Source organism: Petaurus breviceps, unplaced genomic scaffold (assembly GCF_028583685.1).
Source record: "Petaurus breviceps papuanus isolate PSGF00001 unplaced genomic scaffold, PetGlider_PUasm1.0 164, whole genome shotgun sequence".
NCBI lineage: Eukaryota > Metazoa > Chordata > Mammalia > Diprotodontia > Petauridae > Petaurus > Petaurus breviceps.
The window spans coordinates 15087612-15105247 of record NW_027185735.1 but is presented as its reverse complement, the minus strand read 5'-3'; the positions used below and the strand labels follow the sequence as shown (position 1 = coordinate 15105247).

The window sequence follows — 17636 nt, the reverse complement described above, 5'->3', positions numbered from 1 at the left end:
GCCAGAGACTGAGGAAGTATGACTGTAAAGCTGGTACTTTGTATGAACCTGTTGATGGCTTTGTTGAGCCTTGACTTCCTGGGAACAGAGACTGAATAATTTAAGGTGGACTGGACGCTGTGAGCTTCATCATGGAACAGGAAGTGCGTGGAGAGCTAGACAAGGACCTGGGAGCTATCTGCCTTTGAACCCAGGTGACAGTTTGGTGAATCCAAGCAGGATCTGGGACCATGGAAGGGGATCCATGGAATCTGAGAGACCACCCCAAGTCAAGCTGAAAGAAGACTTTACTTGGATACTGTGTACTGACTGAGAAACTGTAATTTACTAGTGATCTAGGGGTGGAGGGCTTGTATATTTTCTGTTGACTGAATAGTGAATAAGTGACTGAATAAGTGACTGACTGAGATAACTTAGTGTGCCCCATGAGTGGAGAACTTTGACTATTGTACTTTGTGTCCCTTAAGGAGGCAAACCTCCTTAAGGATGATTGAATGATTAAGATGATTGAGTGACTGAGTTACTAAATGATTGTTCTTTGTTCAAAACTTGTGTAAAACTATGTGGCCATTTTCTTTTTTTCTTTTTTTGCCTTTTGGAGGGCAGTTGGGGTTAAGTAACTTGCCCAAGGTTACACAGCTAGTTTTTTTGTGTGGGTTGGAACTGAACTTAGGTCCTCCTGACTCTGGGGCCAGTGCTTTACTCACTGCACCACCTAGCCACCCCTATGTGGCCATTTTCTGTGATAAGATGTTGTGAATGCTATATTTTGACTTTCTGTGATAAGTTTTAACATTGTGAATTCTGTGCCTTGATTTACTGTGTATGTTTTGCTCTGATATGTTATGAAATAAATAACTGAGTGTTCACTACACTATGTAATTAGAACCTTAAAAGCTGTTCACAGTAGCATTCTTCTGGAAAGCTGCTCATGCTTGGCTTTACACTAAATCAAATGGCAAAAGAGGCCCAAAAAGCCAATGAGGGGAAGAATGCCTTAAAAAGCTAAATTTGCCAGATGGAAAAGCAATTTCAAAAACTCACTGAAGAAAATAATTCCTTCAGAATTAGACTGGAGCAATTGGAAGCTAATGACTTTATAAGAAATCTAGATACTATAAAACAGTTCCAAACAAATGAAAAAATAGAAGGCAATGTGAAATATCTCATTGGAAAAGCCACTGACCTGGAAAATAGATCCAGGAGAAATAATTTAAAAATTATTGGACTACCTGAAAGCCATAATCAAAAAAAGAGCATAGACACCATCTTTCAAGAAATTATCAAGCAAAACTGCCCTGATATTCCAGAACCAGAGGGCAAAATAGAAATGGAAAGAACTCACTGATTGCCTCTTGAAAAAGATTCCAAAAACAAAACTCCTAGGAACATTATAGCCAAATTCCAGAGTTCCCAGGTCAAGGAGAAAATACTGCAAGCAGCCAGGAAGAAACAATTTCAGTATTGTGGAAACACAATCAGGATAACACAAGACCTAGCAGCTTCTACATTAAAGGATCAAAGGGCTTGGAATATGATATTCTGAAGGCCAAAGAAGCTAAGGATTAAAACCAAGAATCACCTACCCAGCAAAACTGAGTTTAATGCTTCAGGGGAAAATATGGTAATTCAATGAAATAGAGGATTTTAAAGCATTCTTGATGAAAAAGCCAGAGCTGAACAGAAAATCTGACTTTCAAATATCAGAAGTAAGAGAAGCATGAGAAGGTAAACAGGAAAAAGAAATCATAAGCAACTTATTAAAGTTGAACTATTTACATTCCTACATGGAAAAATGATCATTGTAACCCATGAGACTTTTCTGAATATTAGGATAGTTGAAGGGAATATATATGTATAGATATGTATACACATGTATGTATAAGAGGGTGTATGTGTCTATAAATACATATGTGAGGGTGTGTATATATGTGTACATGTATACATAGACAGAGGGCACAGGATCAGTTGAATAGGAAAGGATGCTATCTAAAAAATAAAATTAAGAGGTGAAAAAGGAATATATTGGGAAAAGGAGAAAGGGAGAGATAGATTAGGGTAAATTATCTCATACAAAAGAGGCAAGAGAACTATTACAATGGAGGGGAAGAGCAGGAAGGTGAAAGGGAATGAGTCAACCTTATTCTCATTGAATTTGGCTTAAGGAGGGAATAACATACACATTCAATTAAGTATCTTACCCTACAGGAAAGCAGGGGGGAACAGGATAAGAGAGGGGATGACAGAAGGGAGGGCAGATCAGGAGAGAGGGTAGTTAGAAGTAAACACTTTTGAAAAGGGACAGGGTCAAAGTAGAAAATAGAATAAGTGTGGGGCAGGATAGGATGGAGGGAAATATAGTTAGTCTTTTACAATATAACTACTTTGGAAACATTTTGTGTAACTACACATGTACAACCTATGTTGAATTGCTTGTCTTCCCAGTGGGGGGTGGGTGAGGAGGAAAGAAGGGAAATACTCTGGAACTCAAAGTTTCAAAAACAAATGTTAAAAAAAAGTTCTTTTTTACATGCAACTTGGAAATAAGATATATAGACACTGGGGTATAGAAATCCACCTTGCCCTTCTAGAAAGTTGGGGGGGGGTATGAGGGAGGATATAAGAGAGAACAGATTGAAAAGTAAAAATAAATAAATAAATTGGGGAAAAAATAAAAGGCCCTTAGATTTGGCAATTATAAGATTACTGATAACTTTGGAGAGGATAGTTTCAGTTGACTGAGGTCAGAAGTCAGGGGATTGAGTATAGGCTACTTTTTTTTAAAGGAGTTTGGCTGAGAAACAGGACAGATAATTGGTTACAAGATTTTATAATAAGAGTAAATATCAGTGATTTACCAACTGTTTTGTGAGACATAATTACTGGTTAGTCTTGGATCTTTCCTACTATAATTAACATTTTCATCAATGACATAGATAATGGACTGAAAAGTACATACACTCATTAAACATCTGTGAAAGTAACATAAAAGTAGTGTATGGATTACACCTCTAAGAAGAGGAAAATGAAAATCCAAACATGGGCTAAAAACAGGTTAGGGAAATGATCAGAATAAAACAAAAGTAAAGTGAATAGGAATAAATACAAGCAGACCAAGGGGTAGAAAAGGCATAGAATTCAAGATGGGAAATGACTACATGGGTTTGGCTAAGAAAGGTCTGTAGGTATAAGTTTAATGAGATGAATACAAACAAAATTGTAACTTCTTTTAAAAATATATCATATATACATATATATACACAAAACCAAAGATGGATATACATATTATGTACATATATGTGTGTATATGCACAAATATGCCTCTGTGTGTGTAAATATATGTGTATGCATCCCTGTGAAATCCTGACAAAGCAATGACCCTGGACTCTAGGAGCCTATACCAGTAGAGTACAAGCTCTTAGAGGTTGTACCAACCTGGAAAAATTTTGCATATGGGTCCAAAGAGAGCACATGTGTTAAGAAATTTCCACATCCCTTGGGGCAGCCAGGTAGCACAGTGAGTAAGAGCACCGGCTCCAGTGTCAGGATGACCTGGGGATCGAATCCGGGCTCAGACACTTAGCACCCACCCAGAAACACCTGGCCATGTAACCTTGAGCAAGTTACTTAACCCCAATTGCTTAGGGGCGGCCACGTGGCTCAGCGAGTAAGAGTGTCTCCAGCGTTGGGATGACCTGGGGATCAAATCCGGGCTCAGATACTTAGCACCACACACAGAAATAACTGGCCATGTAACCTTGAGCAAGCTACTTAACCCCAATTGCTTATAAAAAATAAAAAAAAAGAAATTTCCACATCCCATACTACTGCCCCTGGCTCCTCCATGCCTATGATATCAGATGTGAGAAATCAATCTACTACAACATGGAATGATTCTATACCATCATTACAAAATCCCTGGCCCCACCTGCATCAAATCTACCTTGATATGTGGGATGGAACCCAAAATGCCCTGGGAGGAGTGACAAGAGCCTAGCCTGTGTGCTAGAGTAGGAAAGTACCTCTCAAAGAGCACCACTCTTCCTTACATGGCCTGAATATCTTTCCAGCCAAGGTTTCAAATCCCATCACCTGGCTGAGCTATGAATGCATCTTTTCTGCTCTGAAGATCCAGGGGAGTCATTATCTCTCTAGTGTCTGTGACTCAGAGTTACCCTCACCCTTTCTTCTATCTCCTGCCTTCCTACCTTTGCAGAGACTGTTCAATGACTCTCAGCTCTAGGCATTCTCCATAGCTGTTACCATGCCTGGAACATTCTCCCTTCTATACTCCACTGCAACTACTGACCTCACACACTTCCTTTAAGTCTCAACTAAAATCCTACCTTCTACAGGAAGCCTTCCCCAACCCCTCTTAATTCTAAGGCCTTCCACCTGCTAATTATTTCCTATTATTAGGTATATAACATTCTGTAGATAGGCTTCAAATGATTCAGAGGTGAATGAAAGCTTTAAAAAAAAAAGGCCCTTAGATTTGGTAATTATGAGATCACTGACAACTTTGGAAGGGACAGTTTCAGCTGACAGGTCAGAATTCAAGAGTTGAGAGAAGAAAAAGTAGGAGGATTGAGTGTAGGCTACTACAAAGCAAGTTATGTACATATTTATTTACATCTTGTCTCCCACATTAGACACTAAACTCCTTAAGGGCAGGAAATGTCTTTTGCCTTTTTTTGTAGCACTAGTGCTTAACATAGTGCCTGGAATATAGTTGGCACTTAATAAATGCTTATTGGATTGACTGAAATGTTCTCCTTCTGCATCTCTGCCCCTTAGAAGCCTGAACTTCATTCAAAGTTCAGCTACAGCTCTACCTCATTTCCTTATTTTTCCAGTAATTAGTTGTTCCTGCTCTGAGTTTGTATATATGTATTTCTGAATTTGTTAATATATTACATCCCTCCCAATAAGATATAAACTCTTCGATGGCAAGGACTATCTTCTGTGTTTATCTCCCCAGCCTCCAGCAAAGGGTCTGGCACATAGTAAGTACTTTTAAAATGACTGGTGATTGACATGTCATGGAGAAGGGAAAGCAAGTAGGTAGATCTGACTGAAACATTGTGTATGTATAAGGGGGAATACTGCATAATCAGCTTGGAACAATATACTAGAGTAAGGCTAAGGTGGGTTTTAAATGGCAAATAGAGGAGTTAGTATTTTATCATAACAATTCATTTCATCATGTTTTATCAATAAGAAGCCACTTAAACTTATCAAGTATGGTGGTGAAATGGTCATATCTATGATTTAATAATATTAATTTGGCCACTTTATAGAAGATGGAGAGAAGGGCTAAAGGCAGGGAGACCAGTCAGTCAATCAATAAACAAAATTTATTAAGCATCTACTGTATGCCAGTTACTGTTCTAGATTCTGTGGAATACAAAGACAAAAAAAGAAAAGAAATGACCTGTCCTCAAGAAGCTTACAATCTAAAACAGAAACAACTCTGAAAGACATAGGAAGAACTCCAATCTACAAAAATACCAACCACTACTCTGGAGGAGTCATACTGAAATTTGCTACCTTCACCCTGACAGAGTGGTGATGGACTCAAGTGCAGGTGAAGGCATTTTTTTTCCATAGCCAATGGAGGAATTTGTTTTATTTGACTATGCATATTTTTAACAGGGTTTTGTCTTTCATTCTCAATTGGAGTGGGCATATGGGTGAAAAAAAAGAAAGATTTTCAGTGACTTAAAAAATGAAATTTAATTTTTAAAAAAGAAGCTTATAATCTAGTGAGAACAGGCAACCCATAGATAGCTATAAAACAGATACAAGATAATTTGGAGGAAAATTAGTGGATGGGATGGTCAGGAAAGGATTTACAAATAAGGTGGTATTAGAGATGAGTTTCAAGAGGTAATGGTGAGCACGAGTGCATTCCAGACAGGGAAGGCATGGCATAAGTGAGAAATGGAATTCTGTGCCAAAGGAATAACTCAAAGACCAGGTTGGCTGGATTGTAGTGTGTGTGAAGGAGAATAAGGTATAAGAAGGCTGGAAATGTACGACAGGGTCAGGAATTTATATTTGATCCAATAACTATTTGGCAGCTATGTGAAGAACTTAGAAAACTATTATGATAGCCTGGGTAAGAGGTGATGAAGGTCTCAGCAAGGACGGTTGTGGTATGAGTGGACATAATGCAAGTTGTGTAGTTCTGTGTCTGAATCCAAGATCCATAATCTAAGTGATACAGAAAACCCAAAAGGAATAGATTAGAGCCATAGAAATTATTGGCAGATTTAAGATTGGCATGCTAAAATAATCCAATAAAAGTTATTATACAGAACTACTAATTAAAAAAAAAGAATCAGTGGGATTGATATGAAATGGGATAAATTTGTTAAATATAAGACCAAATTTCAAGACATCTTTATACCAATTAAGTATGACATCAAATCACTCACATTACTGGAATAAGGATCTTTCATGAAGACAGCTACTCTTAGTCATTCTTGTCTCTAAGAGATGCTGTGACCAAAACTTCATCAACAAGCAAACAAACTCTTTAACTTAACCTTATTTTTTCAAGTATTTTCCTCAAAATTTCAAAAGCAAATTCCTTAGTCCCCAATAAATTTTAAACAATAGCATCTATCAAGTGACCAATAAGTTTATTTCTTTATGCCCATCATACCATATTATTTTGCTGTTTCAATTATCTTTATGCAACCTAGGTATCATTCGCAATTCCACACTCTCTCACCTCCCCACATTCAAAAAATGGTCAGGTTCTGTCCTTTCTCTATTTCTCATGTAGAATCAACACCAGGTGCTTTATCACATGAAAGAAGCGTAATGGCATTCAAAACCTCTTAGTCAGTTGGAACTTCAGCTAGGGAGGAATTGACTCCAACTTGAGGTAAGTAGTCAATAGCTTCAGTATCGATTGATGATGGTCTGTTGCAAACACTTTGGAAGTGTTTAGTCCATCTCTCTAGCATCATGTCCTTATCACTAGTCAATGGGACTCCATCAGCACTGAGCAGTTGAGATACACTACAGGTCTTTGGCCCATAAATAGCTTTAAGGGCATCATAAAAGTGATTGGATTATTACTAATGTTATTATCAGCATAAAACTGATTTATAAAGTGGGAGAGATCTATAGCTTATATAAGAGCTGACTGAAATTTTCTGGGTTATATGGCAAGAGGAGGTTATCCTCCAGGAGTTCAAGGACACCGCCACTGGCCATTTCTATAAAAGTAAAGGAAACAGTTTGTCCTGTGATGATCATTGAGAGGGGGTGGAAGGTCTTCCTCCTTGCCAGAGTCCTCCTTAATTGGCTGATCTTTCACTTGGAAGATGGCCATCTGAGAGCCAGTGTGACTTTAGAAAGGGCCAGGGAATGGGTGATATAGTATTTGCTGCCCCACAACTCATGAAGAGAAATGCCAAGAGCAGAACAGAGATCTGTACATGCTTGTAGATCTGACTGAGGCCTTTGATACTGTTAGTCATGAGGGCTTAAAGAAAACTATGTCAAAATTTGATTGCCCAGAAATGCATCAGTATTATATGTCAACTTCACAATGGCATGCTTGCCTGGGTTCTGGATAATGGATGATGCTCTCATGCCTTCCCAGTCACCAATGGCATGAAACAAGGCTGGGTGCTTGCTCCCATGCTTTTTAGCATGATGTTTTCAGCCATGTTATCAAATGCCTTCAAGGAGGATGAAGATCAGCTACTGCACTAATGATAAATCTTCAACTTGAAAAGGCTACAAGTCAGGGGAAGTTTTGGATGCTGTGGATAACTTCGCTTACCTTGGCATTATCCTTTCTAGGGATGTACACATTGATAAGGAGGTTGATGCCTGAATTGCCAGAGCTAGCTCAGAGTTTGGGAGGCTCTGAAGGAAAGGGTAGGAGAGAAAGGGTGACTACCATACTGAAGGTCTACAGAGCCATTATGCTGACTCCACTGTTGTATGCCTGTGAAACCTGGACAATCTACCAGCACCATGCCAGGAAACTGAATCACTTTCATTTGAATTGTCTTAGGAAGGTTCTGAAGATCACCTGCCAGGATAAGATGCCAGACACTGAGGTCCTTTGTTGAACTAAACTGCCAAGCATTCAAATTCTACAGCACACAGTGCAACTCCAATGGGCTAGCCTTGCTGTTCGACTGCCAAATATATACTGCTTAAAAAACTATTTTTATGGGGAACTCACACAGGGCAAGCACTCACATGGTGGTCAGAAGAAGTGATACAAGGTCACTCTCAAGGTCTCTCTTAAGAATTTTGGAATTGATTGTATGACATGGGAGACAATGGCACAGGACAGCCCAGCATGGCATAGCCTCATCAGAGAAGTTGTTATGCTCTATGAGCAATAGCTCAAAAGAAATGCGAGATGCACAAATTTAGAGAATCCACCCCAAATGTTCATATGGCCTATCTGTGCCCAATCTGTGGTAGAGGATTCCAAGCTCATATTGGCCTGATCAGCCATAGCCAGACCCATTGTAACTTGATTCTAACATAGTGATGTCATTTTGGTCCTCTTTGAGAATGAAGAATAAGAACCATCTTTCATATAATCCCCCCTTTCCCTCTGATATTGCCACCATCATTGGTACACAGACTCTTAGCACCTCATACTGGACCACTGCAATAATCCTCTAGCTGATCTCCCTGCCTGAAGTCTCTCCCCACTCTAATCTATCTTCCTCTCAGATGATCTTCCTAAAATACAAGTATGACCATATCACACACCCCTGTGCCCCTACCCAATGGAGTAAACTCCAGTAGCTTCCCTTTTATTGGGGATTTGTTCTGTGAAGTTTGGATTTGGTCAAAGGGCCACACCTAAAGACCTAGAGGGCCACATGTGGCCTAGAGGCCTCAGGTTCCCCACCCTTGCACTAGACTATGAGCTCCATAAGAACAGGGACTGTCTTTTGCCTTGTTTTGTTATCACCAATACTTAGCACAGTGCCTAATACACAGTGGATGCTTATAAATGCTTGTGACCAACTGGGTTTTAAACAATGGTTCTTTAAACCAAGACCACCTCAACACAGTGATACTATTATACAACTGGCAACATTAGTCCAGTGTTACAAAGGTTTCTTTAATGATGGAATAATTAAGAAAATCAAATGTGAGTAATTCTGTACTATACATATAAAAGGGGTAGTTAGGTGGCACAATGGATAGAATACCAGGCCTGCAGTCAGGAAGAAATGAGTTCAAATCAGCCTCAGAGACTTACTAACTGTGTGATCCAGAGCAAGTCACTTAACCTTGTTTGCCTCAGTTTCCTCCTCTGTAAAATGAGCTGGAGAAGGAAATGGCAGACCATTCCAGTATCTCTGCCAAGAAAAGCCCAATGAAGCGTCAGACACGACCAAAACAACTAAATGACAATACATATAAAAACATTATGACTTGACCACACTCCCCTTGAAATGCAGGATACATGCTCTATTTACTAGTAAGTCCTTCTATCATTGTTCCTCAGTCATAGGACCTGGCAAGAACAATGCTGACCACCAGAGGGAACCGAAGTTGTTCTTAAAATGTAACAGAAGTTCAGCAGTGAATGAAATATAAAATTAAGAGGAAAAATATTATTTCTGGCAGGAACAAAACCCTACAAATAAAAGCCACTTTCCAATGGCTAAAATTTTAGCCCAGTTCTAATACTATTCACCTAAAATAAAAATTAAGAATTCATTTGCTACACATTTTTCTCATACAAAATCACAAATTTAAAATAATACAAAAATTTCCTGTTCTCTAATTAAAATAAAGAGCTAGTTATAAGGAATGAATAATTATTTAATACACACACACACACACAATTTCCCAGATCAGGCAGTCAGGATAATGCATACCTAGCTCACTAGCTAGAATTACTACAGACCATGTAACTCCCTTTCAGGCTCAAAATAAAATGCATTATTAGAAAGTGTGTACAACTATTAGTAAGTCTGTATAATGTTCATTCAGAAGAGCTGTATCTAAGGTTAATGAGGAAGTTGTGGAATAGCAATTCCCATATGCCAAACATAAAATGGCTTGAAATTCAACTGGGTGGCTAATGTTACTATCATTCTAGTTCAGGCAGGACACAGAAACAACACAAGGGAAGATTTCTACTACTTTATTTCCTAGGAAAAGTCAAGTACTTTGCACAATTACAGAACACTAAGTATGCCATCTAGAAAAAAAAAGTATGCCTCCTTAGTTCCTGCTCTGGTCTAATCCACTCCATCTGAAATTCACACCAAAGGCTGATAATTGCATGTTGTTGTTTTGGTTTTTTTAATTTCATACACAAATTAGCAGGTTCCCCTATAGTGCTTCATTGCCATTTGAAAGAAATAATGTCATTCACACACCCCAACTGGTATTTTAAAAGCACATGGGCATTTATTTTGACAAATAAATCCTTTTTATTTCAGAAGTTCTGCCAACTCCACTTCCACTGTTAAAAGAAATTTGGCCCATAGCATCCTCATGATGGTGGAGACAATGTAGATTGTTTTACTCCTCCTCAGAAAGGATTTGTTCAAAGTGCAATTCCTTACTATCCCCACCATCCGAATTCATCACAAGACACCCTACACCCAGGAAAGCAAGAATGGAAGGTTATTGTTGAGAAAGAATGAATGAGACAATGTGCAGTTCTGTTCTTGTGGCATGACAATGTGACCTAGACCAGGGCACCGGCTGGGCTCCATGTATCCGGGCACAGCTGCCTCCACTTGATGCATAAAAATGAACCTAGCTAGAGAGCCTTTCCATTCCTGAGTCCTGTAACTCAGAGACTCAAAGACTGAAAACTGGACTAGATTATACCAAAGGCTCCTCTCCAGTTTTAACAGTCCATAAAACTATAACTGGTCTTCTTCAAAGGAAAGTATGATTTCTCACTATGATTGATACAAGCAAGCACCAAATACATTTCCTGACTCATCTTTTTTTATAAGGGATAAAAACAAAAATAAGCCTCCCAAGACTGCAGAAGAACTTATTTTTCTCTTCTCCAAAATGTAAACAATGGGAATATTCTAATAAAAAGTATCAAATATAGAACATCATCTACACAAAACACTAAGGAAAACTTACAGTTTCTTAAGTCCTCAATTATGTATTAGAACATTTAAGAAAATCATGAATAAAGGGTCTGATCCAGAGGGGTTTGATCACCAGTGTACTATTAAATATAGTTACCAGCAAGGTTCTCATCACTTTCCTAAAGTGAGAGATATTATAGGGACAGACTATACTTATGGAAGAGTAATGGATGTGCTCACTGGGAGTTGGCAGAACTTCCCCAAAGAAGCCAAGCTTTGATACAAACCCTAGAATTAGAGAATCTTATTATTTTAAAGGTCATGCAGCTCAACCTCCTTTCATATAGTAATCTCCATTATAATATTCCTGAAAGAGATGATCTTATCTTGAGCCCCTACTTGAATTCTACCAGTGACTGTGAAACTCATTGCCTATTTTCTACCAAGATCATGGTTTTTTACTCAAATGATCAGAGCTGATGACCAATTCACTTCTTAAAGACCACAAGCTGGTCAAGAGATTAGGCCAGAGAATAAGCCAAAACCCTTGTGTTGGATTCCAAAATTTTGGATTACCTAAAAGTTCATATTGGGCCTTAGAAAAGGAGGGGAATTTTAGAAAGTTCCTAAATGTCAAGGACAAGGCAAAATTTTCTTCTGTAATCTCCTAACTCTTCACTTAAAAAAAGAAATTCAAATAAAATTAAGAAGAGAGCCCAAAAAGACAAGCTTAAGGAGACTAAAGCCAAACTCACTCTGACGCCACTGATTCAGGAATGGGTTCATCAAGCAGTTCCAAGCTGTGCAGGATCCAGTAACAGAGCCAGGGACGGCTCGCATCCAGACACTGAAATGAACACGAAAGAAAACACATTTCCTATTCTTACTACTCCAAGACACTGCTGACATGGTGTCATCTGTCTCACTGTAAGCAGCCTGGTGAGGGAGAGGGTATCATATTGATAAGAATCAATAACTGAAGGAGAATGGCTCTGGAAAGCAGTGGCCCTGGCCAGTAGCAGATATAAGTAACAAAGGAATAATACACCAGCGGATTTCACCATAAACCTAGTAGGTCCTCAACCAGCAGTAAGTGAATTCAAAAGGCTAAGAGACAACAAAAACTTGTTGGCATTCTTGCTGGGGGTATTGGGACACAGTAGGGAGAAAAGGGGTTTTCTATATTTGTTGAAATCTACTATTAAATGCTGTTGTTGTCAAACAGGTCCAACACAAAAAAAATAACATCAGAAAAGTATTTGAAATATTTAATAGCATGAAGCAAGGCAAAAAGCTCATATGCCAAATGAAAGAACAACAGAGGAAGGATACCAAAAAGTCCATGATACTCTGAAATTTAGGTGGACTTCAAAAAGGCTCCTAATTTAGTGTTTTTTTTTTCAATCTGAAAACCAGGGCAGCCTGACCAGACAGAATACCTGGCCCAAGATATTTTTTTGAAGCTACAAGAGGAAAGGAAGGAGATCAACAAACTGGCTTACTCCCATAAAGAGGTAGTGACAGTGACAGTTCTACAATGAGAACAGTATAGGTACACTGGACAACCTTGGAAAAGACAATCTCAAGAGGCTTTCAACAAGTAAAAAGAAGGTAGAGAAGCTTATCTGATTATTGGTCTGGTCAGGTGGAAAAGTTTGAAATTCAGTGCTCCTGAGCTAATATATTTACCTCATAGGCATCTGTCAGCTGTCGAAGGCCTCTTTTCAGATAATGGAAGTGCTTCTCTCGATGTAGAATAAGTCTGGAAAGACAAAGAGCTTATTATAAATAAGCCTTCTATGGAAGCTCTACATGAATAGTCCCCTCCCCCAACAATTAAATATACACATACCCTCTTCCCCTCACCATGGTCATAAAATGAATAACCTGCTCCTTTTAATAGCCCTAAAAGGTGGCTCAACTTTTTATGAAAGCAAAAAAAAAAGGAAACAAACAGGGTGCCCATCAATTGGAGAATGGCTGAACAAACTGTAGCACATGAATGTAATGGAATATTATTGTGGCCTAAGAAATGACAGATATGAGAAAGTCAGAGAAATAAGGGAAGGCTTATATGAACTGATGCAGAGTAAAGAAAGAAAAACTAGGATGATAATCTATACAATGATTATGATAATGTAAACAAAAAGAAGCAACAAAATTCAGATTGAATGCAATGACCGATTGTGGTTCAGGAGAACAGAGGTGAAGAACTACAGGTGAAGCAGATTGTACACACTATATCAGAAGAGGTAGGTTTGCTACTTTGCTTAACTATGTTACTTTGTTACAAGAGAGAATTCAAGAAGGGGAGAGGGACAGGAGCATATATCAGAAGATGACTCTACTGTGAAAATTAAAAGGAGTCAATAAAACTATTTTTAAAAGACAAAAGACCAACATTAAGTATCTCAAACAGTCCACTGTCCTATAGCTGGCAAGCTCTCTTCTCCAATTAGAATCCCTGTAATTCAGAGTAATTACCTGGCTGGCTGGAAGGCCTCTCTTGCTCCCATTCCCTGTTCCCTAATAACCCATTCCAGTTCTACATGACATTTTCTCTCAACACCACTCTTCCATCTTTCCAATGTGTCATAAAGAAATTCCATTCTACACTTAACAAATTGTCCTTCATGTTGGCCTCTTCTTTTCACATGCCGTACATCTTTCTGCAGTAACAGAAATCTGGCTCCTCTTAAGAAAACACTGCATCCCTGGCTACCCTCTCCAGTAATGAAAATACTTTCTCTTATGCTCCCAAACACACTGTCCAGGAGAAGGAAAAAGCACAGGTGGAACAATGCTCCCTCATTGCCACCTCAAGACCCTCCCCTGGCTTCCATCATTTAGCAACTTCACTTCCTTAGGGAATCACTCCATCTGCCTCTATGTAGATCCTACTTCCAGTTCAGGGTTGGTTTTATAGTTTTCCTCTCCACTACAACTCCTGCCCATATACTTCAAATCACAGGTTGATGCATGACTCCTAGTTCATCAAAGTCCTCAGTTCTCATTATGGTCATACCTTGAGTTCATCATCACAGTCACTGTGCATAGTTTTTAAATTTCTTTTTTGACCACAACCTTCTTCTACCTTCACTGTCTCTCTGTGCTTCATTCCTCCTGAAATTATTCTCCATCCCTCCCCACATCCCAGGCTATCAGCTCTGCTCTGGCCTCTAATTCCTTCCCTTTGAAATCTTTCTTTTCTTTTTTTAATTTCAAAATTTAATTTAATTTTCAATTTCAGATTTTTCTACTTCCCTTACCCACTGTGAGAAACACAAAACCCATTACAAATATGAAGTCATGAAAAATAACCTTTCAAATCTTTACCCTAGTAATAACCAGGTCAAATTTACACTGTCCTCTATCCTTCAGTCCCTTGCTCCCTTGTCCCCAACCCGTACCCCTTTCCAAGCTCTAAATCTTGATTACTTTTACCACCCTCCCCAGCTCCTACTCTGCTACTGCTGAATGCCATTCAAGGAACTCACAATATTTATTCTAAATTTCTCTTCAAATCACTTATACCACCTCCTTTCTTCTTCCCCTCAGCAAAAAATTGTGCCACGTATTCTACTGAAAAAAAATTGACACATCACAAGCTCCCTCTTCTCTCCCATTTCTATACCTCAAATCCCCTCAACATTCCCAATTATTTTCCTTTTCTCCCATGTCAGAAGAGGTGACCCTTCTCTTCTACTTAGGTCCTTGATCCTATCTCCTCCAGCAGATTGCCCCTTTGATTATCTCTCCCTAATTTTCAATTATCTCTTTCCCAACTAGCTCCTTCCTTGAGGTCTAAAAATCCAGCCAAATATCCCCCACCTGGATCCTTTAAAAAACTTCACTTGACCCTAGCTTCTCTTCAAAGCATTGTCTTTACTCTCTCCTACCTTCCACAGCCAAACTCCTAGACAACAAAGAAAGTTGTCTGTGCTCTTTGTTTCTGTTTTCTCACCTTCGATTCATTTTTCAACTCATATGACTTTGGATTCCACCACTTAACTGAAAACTACTCCCTCCAAAGCCACCAATAGTCTCTTTATTGCTAAATGCAGAGAACTTTCCCTAATCTTCATCATTCTTGACATCTCTGCAGCATTTGACAGGGTTGAATGCCTTGATTCTCATGGATATTTTTTCTGAGTTTCAATGACTTTGCTCATTCCTCTTCTCCTAGCAGACCAACATCATCCATTTCCTTTGTAGCCTAATGATCTATTTTGCACCCCTGGTGAATGGCTATACCCCAGATGTCCATCCTATCTTCCAACTACTCTCTCTACATAACTTTCTTACCAAGAAATCATTCCAATCTAATTGACTCCAATGGATTCAACTGCTTTTTGCAGAAGACTCCCAAATTTACATACCTAGTCCTCATCTCTATCTAGCTCTAGTCTTCCATCTCCCACTGGTAGCTGGATATCTCCACCTGGATAGCCTTCAGGCAGATTTTTAAACAATATCTCAAAAACACATTTCATTATGTTTCCCACCAAACTCAACCCCTCCCAATTTCCCAATTTCTGTCATGAGAAATGTCATACTTTAAGTCACCCCAGGGTTAGGACCTAAGAATCATCCTCAACTCTTCATTCGTATACCCCACATCTAACCAGTCATCAAGTCTTGTTGATTCTACCACTACAACATCTCTCAACTTGTCCTCTTTTCTTTACACAGCCCAAGCACTCCAATTCATACCATAAGCTTGAACCATCCCAATGGTTTCCTAACAAACATTCAGCCCTTTCCAAATCCAACTCCCATACAACTGAAATTAGTATTCCTGAAGCATAGGTCTAATCATATCCTTCCATTGCTTAAGAAATTTCAGTGGCTCCCTTTTCCCTCTAGAACAAAATACAAATTCCTCTGTTTGGTACTTATAGCCCTACAAAGTCTGGTCCATGTTTCTATGCTGATTACAGATTATCCTCTTCTCTCCCCCATTAACTCAATGTTCCAGTCAAACTTAACTGTTCTCAGTAACTCTATACATACAACAAGGCCATCTCCCACACCTAGAATCCTCTCTCTCACTTCCATTTCTTGGAACCCATTACTCCTTTGAAGGCTCAGTTCAAGTGGAACAAGACACCTTTCCTGATTCCCCCACTCTCCACACATCCCTCCTGTGCCCCTCCCCCAAATTACTATGTATTTACTTTATCCATACTGTGTATTTACTTACCTGTGTACATGTTGTTTCCCCCTAGTAGAAATGTAAGCTCCTTGAGGGCAGGGACTGTTTCATTTTTGTCTTTGTATCCCCAGCATCCAGCACAAAGCCTGGCACAAAGTAGGTGCTTAATAAATGCTAGTTGACAAACTTGGGCCTGGAGAAGAGTTAAGAAAATTCACCTCCCTGCCTTCTTTGCAGAGGTGGGGGATTATATTGCATATACTGTTACACTTAGCTGGTGTTTGGTTAGTTTTGCTTAATTTTTTTTCCCCTCTTTTAAATATTTGTTACAAGGGATAGTTTTGAGGGGAAGGACAGGGGGAGGGACACATTAAGAAATGAAGATGATGCCAAAAAAAAAGATGAATAAAAATGATAAAATAAATGCTTGTTGAGTTGAATAAAAGCACCTATAGTTCATACTGGAGAACATACATCCTCTCTTGGAGAACATATCTGGGTGATACATAATAACAGACTATATATATAATAACTCTGCAGACTTTACTCTACTGCAGAAACTATAATTTGCACTATATAGTCAGCCAGAAATCACAATTCATAGAACTTCTGGCTCTCCAGCTCAAGTTCCCTTTTTCATTCCAATGACGGAGCCATTAATGACTTTCTATGTCTTCTTTGTCTTTCTCTACATTTTAAAGATATTTCTTCGTAGAAGTGAGGAGCACTTCCTTAAGGTTTCTAGTGTTTACCATGACTACCCCTCAGTAATCCTTCATATAACCTCATTGATGTGTCATCTCCTAATCGCTAACTTAAAACCAGATCGTCACTTTTTTGTTTTGTTTTGTCATAGCCAGTAACTTTCCTTGTATCTTATCAGTATCAGCATACTGGTCCAGAAACCTGCCAAAATGTACCACATTCAGTCTTATTCATAGATGGAACAGGTAGCACTCCATTCTCAGAATTTAGGGTAAGAAAAATAAGCATTAAGGAAGAATTCAAGATGCTGAGTCAAGATTCATATCTAAGTCTTAATCCAGTAATGAAATGATGTGGGGCTTTTGTAAGGCAGTACTTCTGTGTCTGTAAAAAAGATCATCAAAAGAATTAGAGCTACATACCATTAGATTTTAAGACTACAGGAAAGAGAAATGATGCCTAATAACATCAAATAGCATTATATAATTCATCTACAAAATAATGACCCCAAAAGGTCTCATCATGCTTTAAGGTTCTATGAATCTTACTATAGCAGGAAAGGATGAAGGAAATGATAAAGGAAGGGGTAAGAAGTTCATTTTTTAATCTCAGCAAAATTGGCAGGCCCATTAGAGTACTGTGCCATCTCTACATCTGCTTCCAATTAGATTATCTAGTTAAAAAGGAACAAGGGGGGGAAGGAGGGG

The 17636-nt window shown here is 38.8% G+C and overlaps 1 protein-coding gene across 5 annotated transcripts in view; it reads right to left on the bottom strand.

The window, feature by feature from the left end:
- Window positions 1–17636, bottom strand: part of FNTB (farnesyltransferase, CAAX box, subunit beta) — a 103215-nt gene that overhangs the window by 52174 nt on the left and 33405 nt on the right. For all 5 annotated transcript variants that reach the window (XM_069082382.1, XM_069082380.1, XM_069082381.1 and 2 more), the window contains 2 exons: window positions 12759–12831; window positions 11825–11916 (listed from right to left, as the gene is read on the bottom strand). In XM_069082382.1, the coding sequence (XP_068938483.1) occupies window positions 11825–11916; window positions 12759–12831 (165 nt within the window). The remainder of the gene's footprint in view (window positions 1–11824; window positions 11917–12758; window positions 12832–17636) is intronic.